General features: G+C 52.8%; 1 protein-coding gene across 16 annotated transcripts in view; it reads left to right on the top strand.

Moving 5' to 3' along the window:
• Positions 1–14,691, top strand: part of Ptprf (protein tyrosine phosphatase receptor type F) — an 85,984-nt gene that overhangs the window by 53,743 nt on the left and 17,550 nt on the right. For 6 of the 16 annotated variants that reach the window (XM_063236319.1, XM_063236320.1, XM_063236313.1 and 3 more), the window contains 10 exons: positions 7–276; positions 2,279–2,860; positions 3,093–3,229; positions 3,708–3,852; positions 7,112–7,417; positions 7,979–8,172; positions 11,608–11,634; positions 12,967–13,084; positions 13,162–13,740; positions 14,411–14,508. In XM_063236319.1, the coding sequence (XP_063092389.1) occupies positions 7–276; positions 2,279–2,860; positions 3,093–3,229; positions 3,708–3,852; positions 7,112–7,417; positions 7,979–8,172; positions 11,608–11,634; positions 12,967–13,084; positions 13,162–13,740; positions 14,411–14,508 (2,456 nt within the window). The remainder of the gene's footprint in view (positions 1–6; positions 277–2,278; positions 2,861–3,092; positions 3,230–3,707; positions 3,853–7,111; positions 7,418–7,978; positions 8,173–11,607; positions 11,635–12,966; positions 13,085–13,161; positions 13,741–14,410; positions 14,509–14,691) is intronic. The other 10 variants (XM_063236317.1, XM_063236314.1, XM_063236318.1 and 7 more) reach the window with 7 other exon arrangements.

Below are 14,691 nucleotides of genomic sequence, written 5' to 3'. Positions count from 1 at the left end.
TCACAGTGCGCCGTGTGGCTCCTCGTTTCTCCATCCCTCCCAGCAGCCAGGAGGTGATGCCAGGTGGCAGTGTGAATCTGACATGTGTCGCAGTGGGTGCACCCATGCCCTATGTGAAGTGGATGATGGGAGCTGAGGAGCTCACCAAGGAGGATGAGATGCCAGTTGGCCGCAATGTACTGGAGCTCAACAATGTCATGCGCTCCGCCAACTACACCTGTGTGGCCATCTCCTCGCTGGGCATGATTGAGGCCACAGCTCAAGTTACAGTGAAAGGTAAGTGAGACAAGTAGCTGCTGTGGCTGATGCCCTGGCCTAGTACAGGAACTCTAGGAGATTCTAGTGCCTGTGGCAAGTGTGAATAAACTGAGTGCTGTGGTACAAGTGGAGCTGAGGGATCATTAGGCCTCCGGGGTCCCCCAGACCCTTAAAGGAGGCAAAGTTTTCTGTCTCTGACAGCCTTGGAGAGAGCTATGTATTGAGCTTGTAGATAGCAGATATCATGCTAGTAAGCACAATTTATTTTGTTTTATTTTAGTGTTACTCTGGGAGATAGGTGATTTTTCTATCCCTGTTTTATAAATGAAGGAATCAAGACAGAAGAGAGTTGATGTCATTAGCCCAGGAATAGAAGTAAATGACAAAGCAGGGACTTGAGTCCACAGCCCATACCCATAACCACTACATAAAACCAGATCTTTGGATTGAAGCCTCCCAGTAAGAATGTGGTGAGCCACTGGTAATACCAACATTCCGGGAGGCTGAAGCAGGAGGAGTGAGTTTGAGCTCAGTTTGGGCAACTTAGCCAGTCCCTGTCTCAAAAGGAAAAAGCACTGGTGGATGTAGCTCAGTGTAATGACCCTGGCATCAGTCCCCAGTACCACATTTTTTAAAAAGAAGAATAGGGGCTGGGGATTTAGCTCAGCGGCATAAGTACCTGCCTTGCAAGCAGGCGGTCGTGAGTTTGATCCCCGGTACCAATAAAAATGAAAAAGACAATAAATAAAAAATAAAAAGAGAAGAATATAGCCATGGAGGCAAGTGGCAGAGAACCCTGGCAATAAACATACGCATGTAGACATATCTAATACACACGGAATGGACTCCTTCCTGGTTTCCTTGCTTCCATTTGTTCTGCCTCTGGTCATCTTCTATTCTGCACATGTAAGTGTTTTGTAATACTGAAGGTCGGACCCAAGGCAAACTGAGCTATATTCTAAGTCCTTTTTTAAAATTTTGAAACAGAATCTCATTAAGTTGTCCAGGTTAACCTCACATTTGTGATCCTCCTGCCTGAGCCTTCCTAGTAGCTGGGACTGCAGACATACCACCGTCCTCAGATTTTGAGTGGTCAATTCTTGTTGTTGTTGTTGTTGTTGGTTTTTTTGAGAAAGCGTCTCGCTGTGCAGTTCAGGCTGGCTTTGAACTCACTACATAACGCACAGTGGCCTTGAACTCACAGTGATCTTCCTGCCTCAGCCTCCGGAATGCTAAGTTTACAGGCATGCACCACCACACTGAGCTAGTCCCTTTTGAGAGAGGTCAACAAAGCTTTCATTGCTCCTTTTGCTCTTAAGATACAGATGGGGGTTTTCACTGTGGTCTCCCTGGGCTGCTGAGCACTGACCTGTGTGTCCGTTGACGCTGTGTGATGACACACGCGGCTCAGCTTACTTTGCTCCCCTACCCCCAGCCCTTCTGTTGCTGGCTCCATCTTCTCCTTAGGCCCTGTAAGGCTTTCCCTCCCTGTAACCCCATCTGAGAAGATTCCATGGATTTTTCTGGGTCTCAGACGTAGCTTCCTGCTGTCATTGCACGTGATTATCGCCAGCTCATTTGTTGTTTCTCTCAGTGGATGATAAGCTCCATGAAAGCAGGGGATGTAAACAGGTGATATTGTGGCCCTGGTACAATCAGTACCTGTCACTGACTGAATGTGTAGTTACTGACTGAATGTGAATACGGGGGCTTCTTTGCCTTCAATATGAACCCCGGAACCAGTGCCTTAGGAAATAGCTTCCCTTCTTGCCCATTGCCCAAACTTGCTACACAGTGGGCAAGATTGAGCTTCAGAGGCAAATCTCTGCCACCAGGTCTGGGCCCTTTCCCTCTGCACAGGAGCTTGTAAGCCACATCCCCTCTGGAAACCTTTCAAGCCATTCTTCAGAGTGGGCTGTGGTGTCAGCCTTACTCTGGCAGCCAAACCAGGTTCTCTTGCTAAGATTGGTCCTTAGGGTCCTGACCTCGGCTGTCCCTGAGTCTTCCACTTTGTCCACAGCTCTTCCGAAGCCACCAATTGACCTTATAGTGACAGAGACAACTGCTACCAGCGTCACCCTGACCTGGGACTCTGGAAACTCAGAACCTATATCCTACTATGGCATCCAGTACCGCGCAGCTGGCACAGAGGGCCCCTTCCAGGAAGTGGATGGTGTGGCCACCACACGCTACAGCATTGGCGGACTCAGCCCTTTCTCGGAATACGTCTTTCGTGTGCTGGCAGTAAACAGCATTGGGCGAGGGCCACCCAGTGAGGCAGTACGGGCACGCACTGGGGAGCAGGCGCCCTCCAGCCCTCCACGCCGTGTACAAGCCCGCATGTTGAGTGCCAGCACCATGCTGGTGCAGTGGGAGCCTCCCGAGGAGCCCAATGGCATGGTGCGGGGCTATCGTGTCTATTACACCCCAGATTCCCGTCGCCCTCTGAGTGCCTGGCACAAGCACAACACTGACGCGGGGCTTCTCACCACCGTGGGCAGCCTGCTGCCTGGCATCACTTACAGCCTTCGCGTGCTTGCCTTCACTGCCGTGGGTGATGGCCCACCCAGCCCCACCATCCAGGTCAAGACGCAGCAGGGAGGTAGGTGGGCCCATGTCTGTGGGGAACAGCCAGCAGCAGAATTTATGGTGGAGGCCCCCTCCTCTCTCAGGCCCAGAACTTGGGAGCTCAGGGAGAATGAAGATGCTGTATTCCATAGCTGCATGGAAACAGTGGATATAGGACAAGGGTGGGAGAGTGGCACCTCTTTGTCCTGGGCAGCCCTGGCCTTCGGATGTGTGGGTGCCGACAGTGCCTGGTATGGGTGTTGCAGTTCCCGCACAGCCTGCAGACTTCCAGGCCGAGGCTGAATCAGACACCAGGATCCAGCTGTCATGGCTACTGCCACCACAGGAGCGAATCATCAAGTATGAGCTGGTATACTGGGCAGCAGAGGAGGAAGGGCAGCAGGTGAGCCATGTCCTGGGGAGGGTGAAGGATAGACTGGGTCCTCATGGTCCCAGAGGGTCTGTGATGGTCTCACCCAAGCAAGCTTTTGTGGATTCTGTGGTTCATGTGACCTCAGCCCTCTAGGGTTTTTCATCAGTTTTGTGGCCCACGTGGTCCTTATGGTTCTGTAGTCTTTGCCTCTACCTCCCAATGCTGAGGGCAGAGTTCCTGGCGTCTGTTGTGGTTCACTCGATGCTGGTACAACCCTGAAGTTTCCCTGGGGCCATGTGTGGCTAGTAGCTTCTTGACCCATGTGGTCTGTGGAGCATTTGGGCTGTGACCTGGTTCACATGTTGCTCATGAAGTCCCTGTGACCTTGTGGGGAGTGTATCCTAGAGCCACGCTGAGTCCTCAAGGCAAGCCACAGCCTGTGTGGGGAATAGTTTCTGAAGTGGCCTTTGAGGTCTGAGTAGTCAGTGAGTGCTTTCTGCTTTTCCAGCGCAAGGTGACCTTCGACCCCACCTCCTCCTACACCCTGGAGGACCTGAAGCCTGACACACTGTACCACTTCCAGCTGGCTGCCCGCTCTGACATGGGGGTGGGTGTCTTCACACCCACCATAGAGGCCCGCACAGCACAGTCTAGTAAGTGTCTCCTCAGGCCACTGTCTGTCACCCCTAGGCTGGGATATGCACCTTCCCCTTCAGTTAGGCTGGTGGTCAGGTCTACCGGGTCCCACATTGGCCTCTGGTTTGGCCTCTTGAGTCTGGACCCTGAGAAAGGGACAGGTAAGTGCTCCCTAGTCTGTCCAGGCGGCATCTGCTCTCCCCAATCCCTGCCCAGCCCCCAGCCCCCACCCTCTGCCCAGGTAAGTTGTGTCTGTGGCTCATCTCTGTCCTCCATCCCCCTTACACTGGGTCACACAGTGACTTGGTGGGCCTGCCATGTCCCAGACCTGCTTCAGCGGCTGTCTTCCTTCCCCATGGCCCTGCATCTCATCTCCCTCATTACCCACATCCCCTCCTTCATGCCACCACCATGAAATTACATGTGAGCTGTAAACTCAAGGACAGGACTGTGGGAATGTGACTTGTGTGCTGGAGTATGTCTCTTCCCTGTGTGTGGAAGCACATCATTTATATGACCCACTGGGTGATGTCAGCTGCTATATTGTATGTGTGAGATCTGTAGCTGTGTGTGTGATGCCTCCTGTGAGCACCTGACCACTAGTCCATGTAGCGCCCATGTATGTCCATGTATCTTGGTGTGGCTGCCCATCTCTATTGGTGACTCTGTGACTGTGAATCATTGTAGCTCGGCAGGTGACAGATTGTGTGTGATGCTGGGTGACCTATTTGTGGTCAAATAACCACATAGGCCACTGTTGTGAAACTGTTTGATAATGTGGTCATGGGTGTGACTGTGGCTGGTGACCCCAGGTGATGATGGCCTAAACATGGCAGTGTCTGTGAAGACAGTGTGATGTGGGACTGCTGGCCTGGACTCCTGATAATCCGGAGGCTGCCTGTGACCTTATGTGCATGAGTTCATTCTAGAAGCACCTGCCATGCTCCTGATGGGTACAGTACAGGGGTAGCAGCATTACCAGATGTCATGGCTGCTGCCCATCAGCACCTTGGTCAGGCAGGGCAGACAGAGGACACCTATGATTACCCAGATGAGTTTGTAATTAGATTTATTTGGAGTGGGATGGAGATCAATGAGCCTCCTCTAGTCAGGAGTCAAAGAGATCTGCCCTGGGGAAATGACGCTTCCCTGAGGCCCAAAGTAAGGGTAGGAGTCAGCAGGATAAGGGAACAGGTCCATGAGGCACAGAGGCTGGGACATGCACCTGCTCCTCGAGAGGATGGGAGGCCTGTGCTCAGGGGCAAGCAGCAGGCCAGCCTGGCTGGAATAGCTGCAGCAATCAGAGAGCTGGCTCTGACTAATCTCTGAGAATGAACAGGGCAGCAAAGAGGTTGCAGAAGACTAGAAAGCTTTGTAGCTATCTAGGCAAAGGACAATGTCACAGGTGAGGTGGTAGATTTGGGACTTGGGAATGGAGTGGGAAACAGGTTCTGAAAAGAAAGTATCGAAAGTGCATCTTGTTCCTGGTGTGTGAGGCCTGGAGATGAGTGCTGCCCTGAGGACTGGAAAGGGTGGCAGCAGGTGTAAAGAGCGGATACCCAGGTTCAAGATATTTTATGCTAAGTGTGAGTGTGTGGCAGGCCCTGGGCAGGGGGAAGAGCTCAAAAAAAGATTGGAGACAGAGGAAATCCAGGAGAAGGGAGAGTATCTGCGAGTGTGGAGGGAGAGGAAATTTTGAGAGGCAAACAAGAGGTGGAGTCCAGAAGCAAGGGTACATGGGCCCTCCCACTAGACCTAATGGTGAAGAGTGGGCCTGGGGCAGGAGTCATGGCAGCATGGTGGGCTGTGCAGGAGGTGATAAAGGAAGACAACAAGCTCAGAATTGTCCACTCGGCTCAGAATGGACCACTACTGTAGCTGGAGGGGAGCTGTAGTACTGAAGACAGTTTTCTTTTAAGATGGGAAAATGGTGAGCATACTTAAGTGCTATTGTAGAGAGTCAGTAGGACAAAGTACAAAGCATGAAAAAAAGAACTGGGGACAGCCCAGGAGATGGGGGTGGGAGAAGGAGAGAGCTTATTCCAAGCAGGGCAGCAGGACTCACCATTTTGGGGAGAGAATTTGTACAGATGAAAGTAGGCAGGTGACAAGAGATAGAGAAGCTGCCAGCGAGACTTGGTTTTCTATACCAAGCAGGAGACAGGGTTGTGTGCTGGGGGTCCTAGGGAGCTGGAGGTTTAGGGAGTATAGAAGTGACCAAGTTTGTCCCTTGACAAGTGGCAGATGGAGATTTGTGGTAAGTGGACCCTGGCAGGTGGAATGGAGGCCCCATGAAGGGATCCTGAGAGATAGCCTCCCTGGGGAGGCAGCTTTTCCTACCCTCCCCAGTGCCACCTTGGAGGAGGCAGATAATTAGACTCGCTGCTTGGTGTAGGCCAGGCAGAAATGAAAAGATAAGGTGGTGAGACTTTGGGATGTTGACGAGAATGAGGAGCCGCTAGACATCTGAGTTGAGGTTGAATATTAAGGACAGTAAGGACCAGAGTGGATGGATGATTATCTCAAGGACTGAAAAGTAGTAGTTCTGGAGTCCTGTAGTAGCTGAACTCTAACAAGAGATAAGGATCTGGAGGGAAAGGTAGGAGGTTGCATCATTCCCATCAGTGACACTGTACAAGGTATGACCACAGGCATGCAGAGAGGAGCAAGCCCTGGAGATGAGGAATTCTGGGGCTGGTGAGTCCAGGTGTGTGCTGAGGTCACCCAGCCAGGGAGTGGTGGCAGAACTTGAGTGGAGGGGAACCCCTGCATTAGCAGCCATGTCCTCCCTGAGCATGGAGTCTGGAAATGTCACTAGCCACAAAGGAGAGCACACATCTGCCCCATGACTTCCAAGAGGTCTGTACCCTCCATTAGGTGCATTCTCCTCAAACCTTAGGCACCGCGGGGCACCTTTATGTCTAGCCCCCTGTGTCCAGGCCTGCCTAGGCTCAGGGGCAGAGACCTTGTCCTCAGAACATTGTGATTTGTGTATATCTAAGAACTGTATGCTTTGTGCAAGGCAGTATGTATATGGCAGAGACGCTATTAAACTCCATGCATATGTGTGTGCCTGTGTGCATGCGTGTGTAAGAGAGAACCTGTAGTTCATGGGAGTGAGGCTGTTGGGTGGTTGTGGTGACAGCATGCCAGTAGGTACAGAGGCTTCAGCCCATGGGGAAGACTACCTGAGTCTCCAGTCCACTATGACTAGGTTGCCATGCCTGTGATCCCCACCCTCCATCTGCCTGCTTTCCCCCCATTTGTCTTCCCCAGCCCCCTCCGCCCCTCCCCAGAAGGTGACATGTGTGAGCACGGGCTCCACCACGGTCCGGGTAAGTTGGGTCCCGCCGCCGGCCGACAGCCGCAACGGCATCATCACCCAGTACTCCGTGGCCTATGAGGCGGTGGACGGCGAGGACCGCAGGCGGCATGTGGTGGATGGCATCAGCCGTGAGCACTCCAGCTGGGACCTGGTGGGCCTGGAGAAGTGGACCGAGTACCGGGTGTGGGTGCGGGCACACACAGATGTGGGGCCCGGCCCCGAGAGCAGCCCGGTGCTGGTGCGCACTGACGAGGACGGTAGGCAGCCGTGGCGTGTGGAGGGGCAGGGAGGCAAAGCAGGCTGCCCTAGACACCTCTCAGCAAGCACCAGGCCTTTCCTCCATTACCCCAGGCAGGCTTGTCTTGCAACACAGGCTCCCCTTGCTGGGGAGATGTAGTTAATGGGGCAGCACCTATGCAAAAGCCACAGCCTTTGGGCCGTTTCCAGAACAGCTGAATTTTTAAAAAGCAGGAACAACCCTACCTAAAATTTGAAAGGTCAAAGTAGGAAGACTAACGTACAGAAAATTCTCCAGTCTCTACGTTGTGGCTGAACATTGGTACATAGGACCCAGAAGAGTTAGGATAGGGCTTGCCCCAACCTAGTGCTCTGGGTCTGCCCTCACCAAGGAGCTCGGCCTGCCATAAGAGTTGGCAGGGCTCCTTCCTGCAGCAGGCAGGCAGTAGGCTCCTTACTTGGCCACAAGGCCTTCCCTGGGATACAGTGGGGTACAGTGGCAAGGCCTTGAAGTTTGCTGTGCTCAGTGGTGCCAGGATCCATACCATCAGGCCTGACTTCCTTCTCTACCTGGCCCCCAGTGCCCAGTGGGCCACCGAGGAAGGTGGAGGTGGAACCACTGAACTCCACTGCTGTGCATGTCTCCTGGAAGCTGCCTGTCCCCAGCAAGCAACACGGTCAGATCCGCGGCTACCAAGTCACCTATGTTCGGTTAGAGAATGGTGAACCCCGAGGCCCACCCGTCATCCAAGACGTCATGCTGGCCGAGGCTCAGGTGTGCTGTGGTGTGGTTGTGGGTGGGACAGTGTTCAGAGAGCGGTGTGCACTGCTTCTACTTTGGATCCCCTCCCTGCCTTCAGAGGTTCTGTGGCTGTCTTTTCTCATATTGATACCAGAAATGCCCTGCTCTGCTGGGGGCAGAGGCACTAGGATCTGCAGACGAGAGCCAGGTTCTAGGGATGTTTTCTTTCCTTTCTGGATTACCCGACTTGGGCTAGCTCAAGCCTTGTCAGCCCCATCTGTTTTGGTAGCAGACCTGTTGGGAGTCTCAGCTGCAGGGTTCTGTCTCCACAGACCCCTGGCTCCATACCATGCTCTCCATGCCCCAGCTTCATGGTTTGTAGGAAGCATGTTCACTGAAGAAACTGGACTGGCTCTGTGCAATGTGCTTTTCTCCCAGGTAGTGCTATGCTAAGCAGTGGCATCTGCTATAGCCAGGAACACAATGGGACTGTGTATCTTTATCCTCTTCAGCCTTAGGCCCATGGCCTGGTGCCGAACTCTGAATAGCCAAGCTAAAGATTCTGCTCAGGACCTCTTGCCAGGAAGGGCCTGCCAGCCAGCCTCATACTTTCCACTGTGAGCTTCTGTCTTCCCTGAGGGTAGTGGTTTGTTCAGCTGATGAGCTTGGGTGAAATCCCTGGGATATTCTGATCCATGGCTTGTTATTCAGATAAGCACTTACAGGTTATAGAATGGCCAGAATGGCACAGTAAGTGGGTGACTGAACTTGGATAAGGCAAGTTTCCAGACTTTCAAGAAAGGGCTACAATTGGTCTTGTAAGCTTCCTTCCAAAATATTCTACTCAAGAGTCAGAGCACCTGGTGTGGTTTACTCTCAAGTCTCTCCAGCTAGAAGCAGACCTGGGGATCTTCAGGGGCCAATGTTGAACAATCCCAAGAGAAGGAGCCTAAGTTCCCTCACTGTCTAGCTTCTTTACCCTCCCTGGGTTGGGAGCAGAAGTATAAGCATGTACCCTATTACCTATGGGCTTAGGGGCAAGAGCACCTACATAACACTGGAGCCTTCAGGCCTCTTTCTGGGCTCAACCTCCTGAAACAAAATTCCTTTTGTCTAGAAAGTGACTGTGTTCTCCCTCTCAGCATGCCCAGAGCTGAGGGGTCAGAAGTGGCGGCAAAGGGTGTGTACTGCCTGCATTCCTGGGGCAGGGGCAGGTTAAGGGCTCCTTCTGGAGCCTCAGTGAACACACCCACCCAAAAACATCCCCGGAATGGGATCCCTAAGTCCCTCCCATCCCAAGGAGCCAGTGCCACAGCTCCAGCCAGTGGAGTTCCATGGCAGCCACTTCAGGTGCCCCCTTCTGGTCCTGAGCTGTTTCAAAGGGAGCTGGGCCAAAGGATCAAGCACACTATCTTCTAGCCTCATGTCCTTGGCAGGAAGTACACTGCAGCCCAGGCTCCAGGGAGGCCACTGAAGACAGGGATTGCCCTTGTGGCCCTCCAAGTATTGGATCGTTCTGCATCCAGTTAGTGGGAGAACAGATGGGGCCCAGTCCCCAGCCTGGCCACAGGGCTCAGTTGTCCCCTGCACTTCTGTATGAAGGACACCACAGCCTATCCTCCACCCAGTAGCACCATCTGCTCAACCTAGGTGCCCCTTGGCCCCCACCCATCAGTGTACAGTCAGACCTGTCTTTCCTCATGCTGCCCCAGGCTTATCACTGTTTCTTCTTTTATTTTTTATTTTTATTTTATGTATTGATTTACTTACTTTTTTTTTTTTTTTTTTTTTGAAGCAGGGTCTTGCTATGCAGTTTAGGCTGGCCTGGGACTCACTTTGTAGCTCATACTGGTCTTGAACGTGCAACGATCCTTCTGCTTCAGCCTCCCAAGTACTAGGATTTTAGGCATGTGCTACCATACCCAGCCCTGTTTCTTCTTTAAAACAAAAGCAAAACCTTTTTTTCTTGTGGTACTGGAGATCAAACCCAGAGTCTTCCAAATACCAGCGGGTACTTTGTCACTGAGTTCCATCCCCAGCTCCAGGCTTGCCATTGTTTGGGGGGTTTTTTTGTTTTTTTGTTTTGTTTTGTTTTGTTTTTGTCTTTTTCCTTTTTTATCGGTACCGGGGATCGAACCCACGACTGCCTGATTGCAAGGCAGGCGCTTATGCCGCTGAGCTAAATCCCCAGCCCCTTGTTTCTTATGGAGTCGTGACTCCCTCTGCGTCTCCATCTATGCCTTTCTCCTCACTGCTCTAGTTTTGTGTAGCTCAACCTCTCTTGTCTCATCTAACTCCTTCCTTTTCTCCCTCTCCACTTTGTTCCATTCTCTGTCTTTCCCCTTTTCTCTCATTCTGCTTGTAACACAGGAGAGGTATCCTATAAGAACTCCAGTGTCCAGGCCTGGCTTGCACAGCCTCAATCTCCCCAAGCAAAGAAACTGAACCAGAGCTGGACTCTGCTCCACTGCACATTGTGAGCATGACTAGGGATCTAAATAGCTTCTTCCCATATTTTGTTCCAAATGGTTAGCAACAGAGGTTGCCAGAACATGACAGACTTAAGCCACTCCATCACTAAGGAGCCATCATTAAGGCTCCATCTCCTGGGGCCAGGAGACAGAGGCTGGGCCTGCTCTAAGAGCAGTGGGGACCCCAAATTATCTTTTGCCCTAGAGCCAACATGGGCTACTTTACCCTCTGTAGTTCCCCAGTGAACCATAAGCCCTCTGGAACCATAAGGCCTCAGAATAGAGCCCTCTAGCTGTCCAACCTCCTGCATATACCAGGGACCTGAGTTCAGCAGGATATAGCAACACTGCCAGCCCTGAAAATGGCCTTCCTAGCTTGATTTTTAGCTACCCCCACAAGAGAAAAGGGGCATAAGGAGCTGCTCATGCCTATGAGGCATGGCCCAGGCTCTAATCTAGGCATTCACGATCTTCACAATCGGGGCCAGCCTGTCCCAGCCACAATGCAGCTCTTACGTTCTGGAAGACCCCTCATGCCCAGGTGACTAATTTGTTGTCCCAGCTGATTCTTTTGAGATTGAAATGACACATTGACTAACCATACCAAGACAAGTTTAGGTCTAGATAAGCTGTCCCAGGCAAACCAGGATGTATGGTTCCCCCTCACCCCTCATTTGCTGTCCTTTCCTCTCCCTGAGCTGTCAACCCCACCCACATTCACACGTAGCAGTCTCTCCCACAACACCTCTGCCTGCTTTTCTCTGTCCCTGCTCTCAGATTGCCTGTCTTTCCAGCCCATCTTCCTACCCGTCTTGGCCTTGGGACATGGTACTTAGTGAGGCAGGGACCCAGATCCTTGACAGGAATTGTACTTGGTTTTTACCCCATGGGCACTTTAGCAGTCCAGTCCCTCCATCTGTCCTCCATGAGCCAGGTTCTCTTCCAGCCAGAGTCCTTCACCTTCCTGTCTCCCTTTCTCTCCTTCTCCCGCGGTCAGTGGCGAGCAGAGGAGTCCGAGGACTATGTAAGTAACAGGTGTGCAAGCGTGGGCAGAATTGGGTCAGGCTGGGCTCATGGGACACTCCTCTCTCCCTTCTTTCCTCCCAGCCTGTGTTGCCAAGATCCACAGGGCACCAGCCACATCCCGAGAAAATTGGCGTTTAGACGCTAGTACCAAGCTGAGCAGCGATTGGCGTTTCCTCTAATCCTTACTTTTTGCCTGTTGAGCAGCAATTTAAGGCCAATGTTCATGATCGACCAGAGCCTGGCCCCTGCTCTGGCCAGACAGCAATGGAGTTAAATCCAATCTTGATCATTAGGCCTTATTGATCCCCAGGAGTGAAAAATCACCTGCTCAGGGCCCAAGCTGGGAGAAGAGTCTATAGAGAGATGGGTCCAGCATTGGTGCTGCTGGAACCCCAGCCCTGGGAGACCCTCCAGCTGGAGCAGGAGAGGGACTTAGTGGGATGTTGGCAGCTGTAATGACCCCATTCAAGGCTTGAGCTGGAGGGACACCAGGGTTGGTGGCAATAGCACTGTTCCCACTGCACGGTGATCCCTTCTCTTCTTCCCATTCTTCTCGCTGTGTGTTGTAGCTTGGCCTCCTGTGGTGTATTTCCGCATGTCCTGAAATGATGCCTCTGCTGGAAATGGGTGTATGGGCAGGAACTGCCAGGGTGAAGGAGATGCCCTGGCTGATTTCTCAGGCCTCAGTGGGAACAGACAGAAAGTACTTTCTTCGGGTGTGAAGGGTTCTTTGCCCTCCTCTTTACTCCCCACTCCTCTCTGATCTCAGGAGGGACTGTGGACTGTGGACATTGTCAGAATCATTGGCCTGGATGGTACCCACCCATGGTCCTGACCTGTAGGGTGGTACCCTGGCCCACCTCTCCACCCCTGCTCCAAATTTGTCCGTGTTTACATTAGTGTCTGCAAGTGGCCCTTTACCTGCTTGTGCAGGAGCAGCTGCAGTCCGCATGTGCGTGCCAAGAGTCATGCAAGGTGCTGGGTATGTGCGAGGCTCTGTGCCCAGTGTGTAAATGTGTGCAGGGACCTCAGGAGTTGTCATTCATAGCACAATGGAGTAAAAGAAATAGTACGGCTCTTTGTTCTTCTCTGAAAGTAAGAAAGCGCTTTTTGCCCCAGGCCTGCAGCTCTGGGATGTGCAGGTCCTCCCACCCCACATCCCGCCTGGCTGCCCTGCCTGCAGCTGACTCTAGTACTGTACTGTCCCACCTCCCAAGACCTGTGGCCCTGTGCGCCTGGGTGACAGCTGCAGGCTGGAGTGCTGAGGCAACTGACCATTGTGGCCTCTTCCTACACACTGTGATGGGAAACAGTCCCTCCTCCCCTCCAGGAAACCACCATCAGCGGTCTCACCCCAGAGACCACCTACTCCATCACTGTTGCCGCCTACACTACCAAGGGGGACGGTGCCCGAAGCAAACCCAAAATTGTTACTACAACAGGGGCAGGTAAGTGAGGGGTCAGGGACAGAGCTGGGGGTAGGTGGGAGCAGGGCAGCATGAGAACCCCCTGCATGGTTGTTTAGTCCCAGGCCGGCCCACCATGATGATTAGCACCACAGCTATGAACACTGCGCTGCTTCAGTGGCACCCACCAAAGGAGCTGCCTGGTGAGCTGCTGGGCTATCGATTGCAGTACCGCCGGGCCGATGAGACACGGCCCAACGTCATAGATTTTGGCAAAGATGACCAGCACTTTACAGTTACTGGCCTACACAAGGGGGCCACATACATCTTCCGGCTTGCTGCCAAGAACCGGGCTGGCCCAGGTGAGGAGTTTGAGAAGGAGATCACGACCCCTGAGGATGTGCCCAGTGGCTTCCCTCAAAACCTTCAAGTGACAGGACTAACCACATCTACCATGGAACTGGCCTGGGACCCGCCAGTACTAGCTGAGAGGAACGGGCGTATCACCAATTACACTGTGGTGTACCGTGATATCAACAGCCAGCAGGAGCTGCAGAATATCACTGCTGATACCCACCTTACACTGTCCGGCCTCAAGCCGGATACCACTTATGACATCAAGGTCCGAGCACAAACCAGCAAAGGCACTGGCCCACTCAGCCCCAGCATCCAGTCCCGGACCATGCCTGTGGAGCAAGGTGTGTGCTGTAGCGTGCCAGTGGCTGCACCTGGGGACGTCTGCTCTCTGACCCACTGACCTCTGGCATCCACGATCCACCAGCCCCTGCTATGTGACCCTTGAATCTTTCATGACTGTGACCACTAACCTCTAGCGAATAGACACCGTGTTCTTGGGTGTATGACCCTTGACTTCTGCTGTCTTTTACCTACTGACCTCTGCTGTGTGACCTTCCAGTCTCTTGTGACCTTAATTTGCTTATTTCTTAGGACTGCATTGCCATTCTTGGGTGTGCAACCTACTGATCTTTGGTGTGTGGCGCTAATCTCTGAGGGCTGTGGCCCACTTAACCCTTTCGAACATACTTCACCATGCTGTAGGCTGTGGACACATGCTTCTCATGACTAGGACCTACTGACCTTTGGATACTCTGATCTAGTATCTTGAGCTCAAGCTTTTACCCACACTCTTCTGGACATTCTGGCTGTGGATGTCATCCCCACCCTCTTCAGTGCTCATTGCAGAAGAGCTCAGGCTGGGAGTTGGACAGTGATCTGAAGCTAGCTAGGAGCAGGGATGCTTGGTTCTCTGTAGCCATCCTCAACATCTGATGCCCTGGCCAGTGTCTCATCCTGTGGTCTATTCACTCTGCCTCAGCCTTTGCTGACTCTTTGTTTATGCCTCCATAGTGTTTGCCAAGAACTTCCGCGTGGCTGCTGCAATGAAGACATCTGTACTGCTCAGCTGGGAGGTCCCAGACTCGTACAAGTCAGCTGTACCCTTCAAGGTGAGTGAGGGCCACAGCCAGCCCAGACCAACACTCAGACCTCCTGCTGGGTGCTGTCATTCCAGTCCCAGCCCACACATGTGTGTGTGTGACCTGGGGCCTGGCTGTGCATGTGCCTCGCCTGCACAACATGGTCAGGAACCTCATGGACAGGCCTTGCCATACACTGTTCCCATTCCCTGC

This window comes from Cavia porcellus, unplaced genomic scaffold (genome assembly GCF_034190915.1).
Source record: "Cavia porcellus strain 051 isolate PalLab524CR breed Dunkin Hartley unplaced genomic scaffold, mCavPor4.1 scaffold_25, whole genome shotgun sequence".
Classification (NCBI taxonomy): domain Eukaryota; kingdom Metazoa; phylum Chordata; class Mammalia; order Rodentia; family Caviidae; genus Cavia; species Cavia porcellus.
The sequence above is the reverse complement of the archived record's forward strand: the minus strand, read 5'-3'. Positions and strand labels throughout refer to the sequence as shown.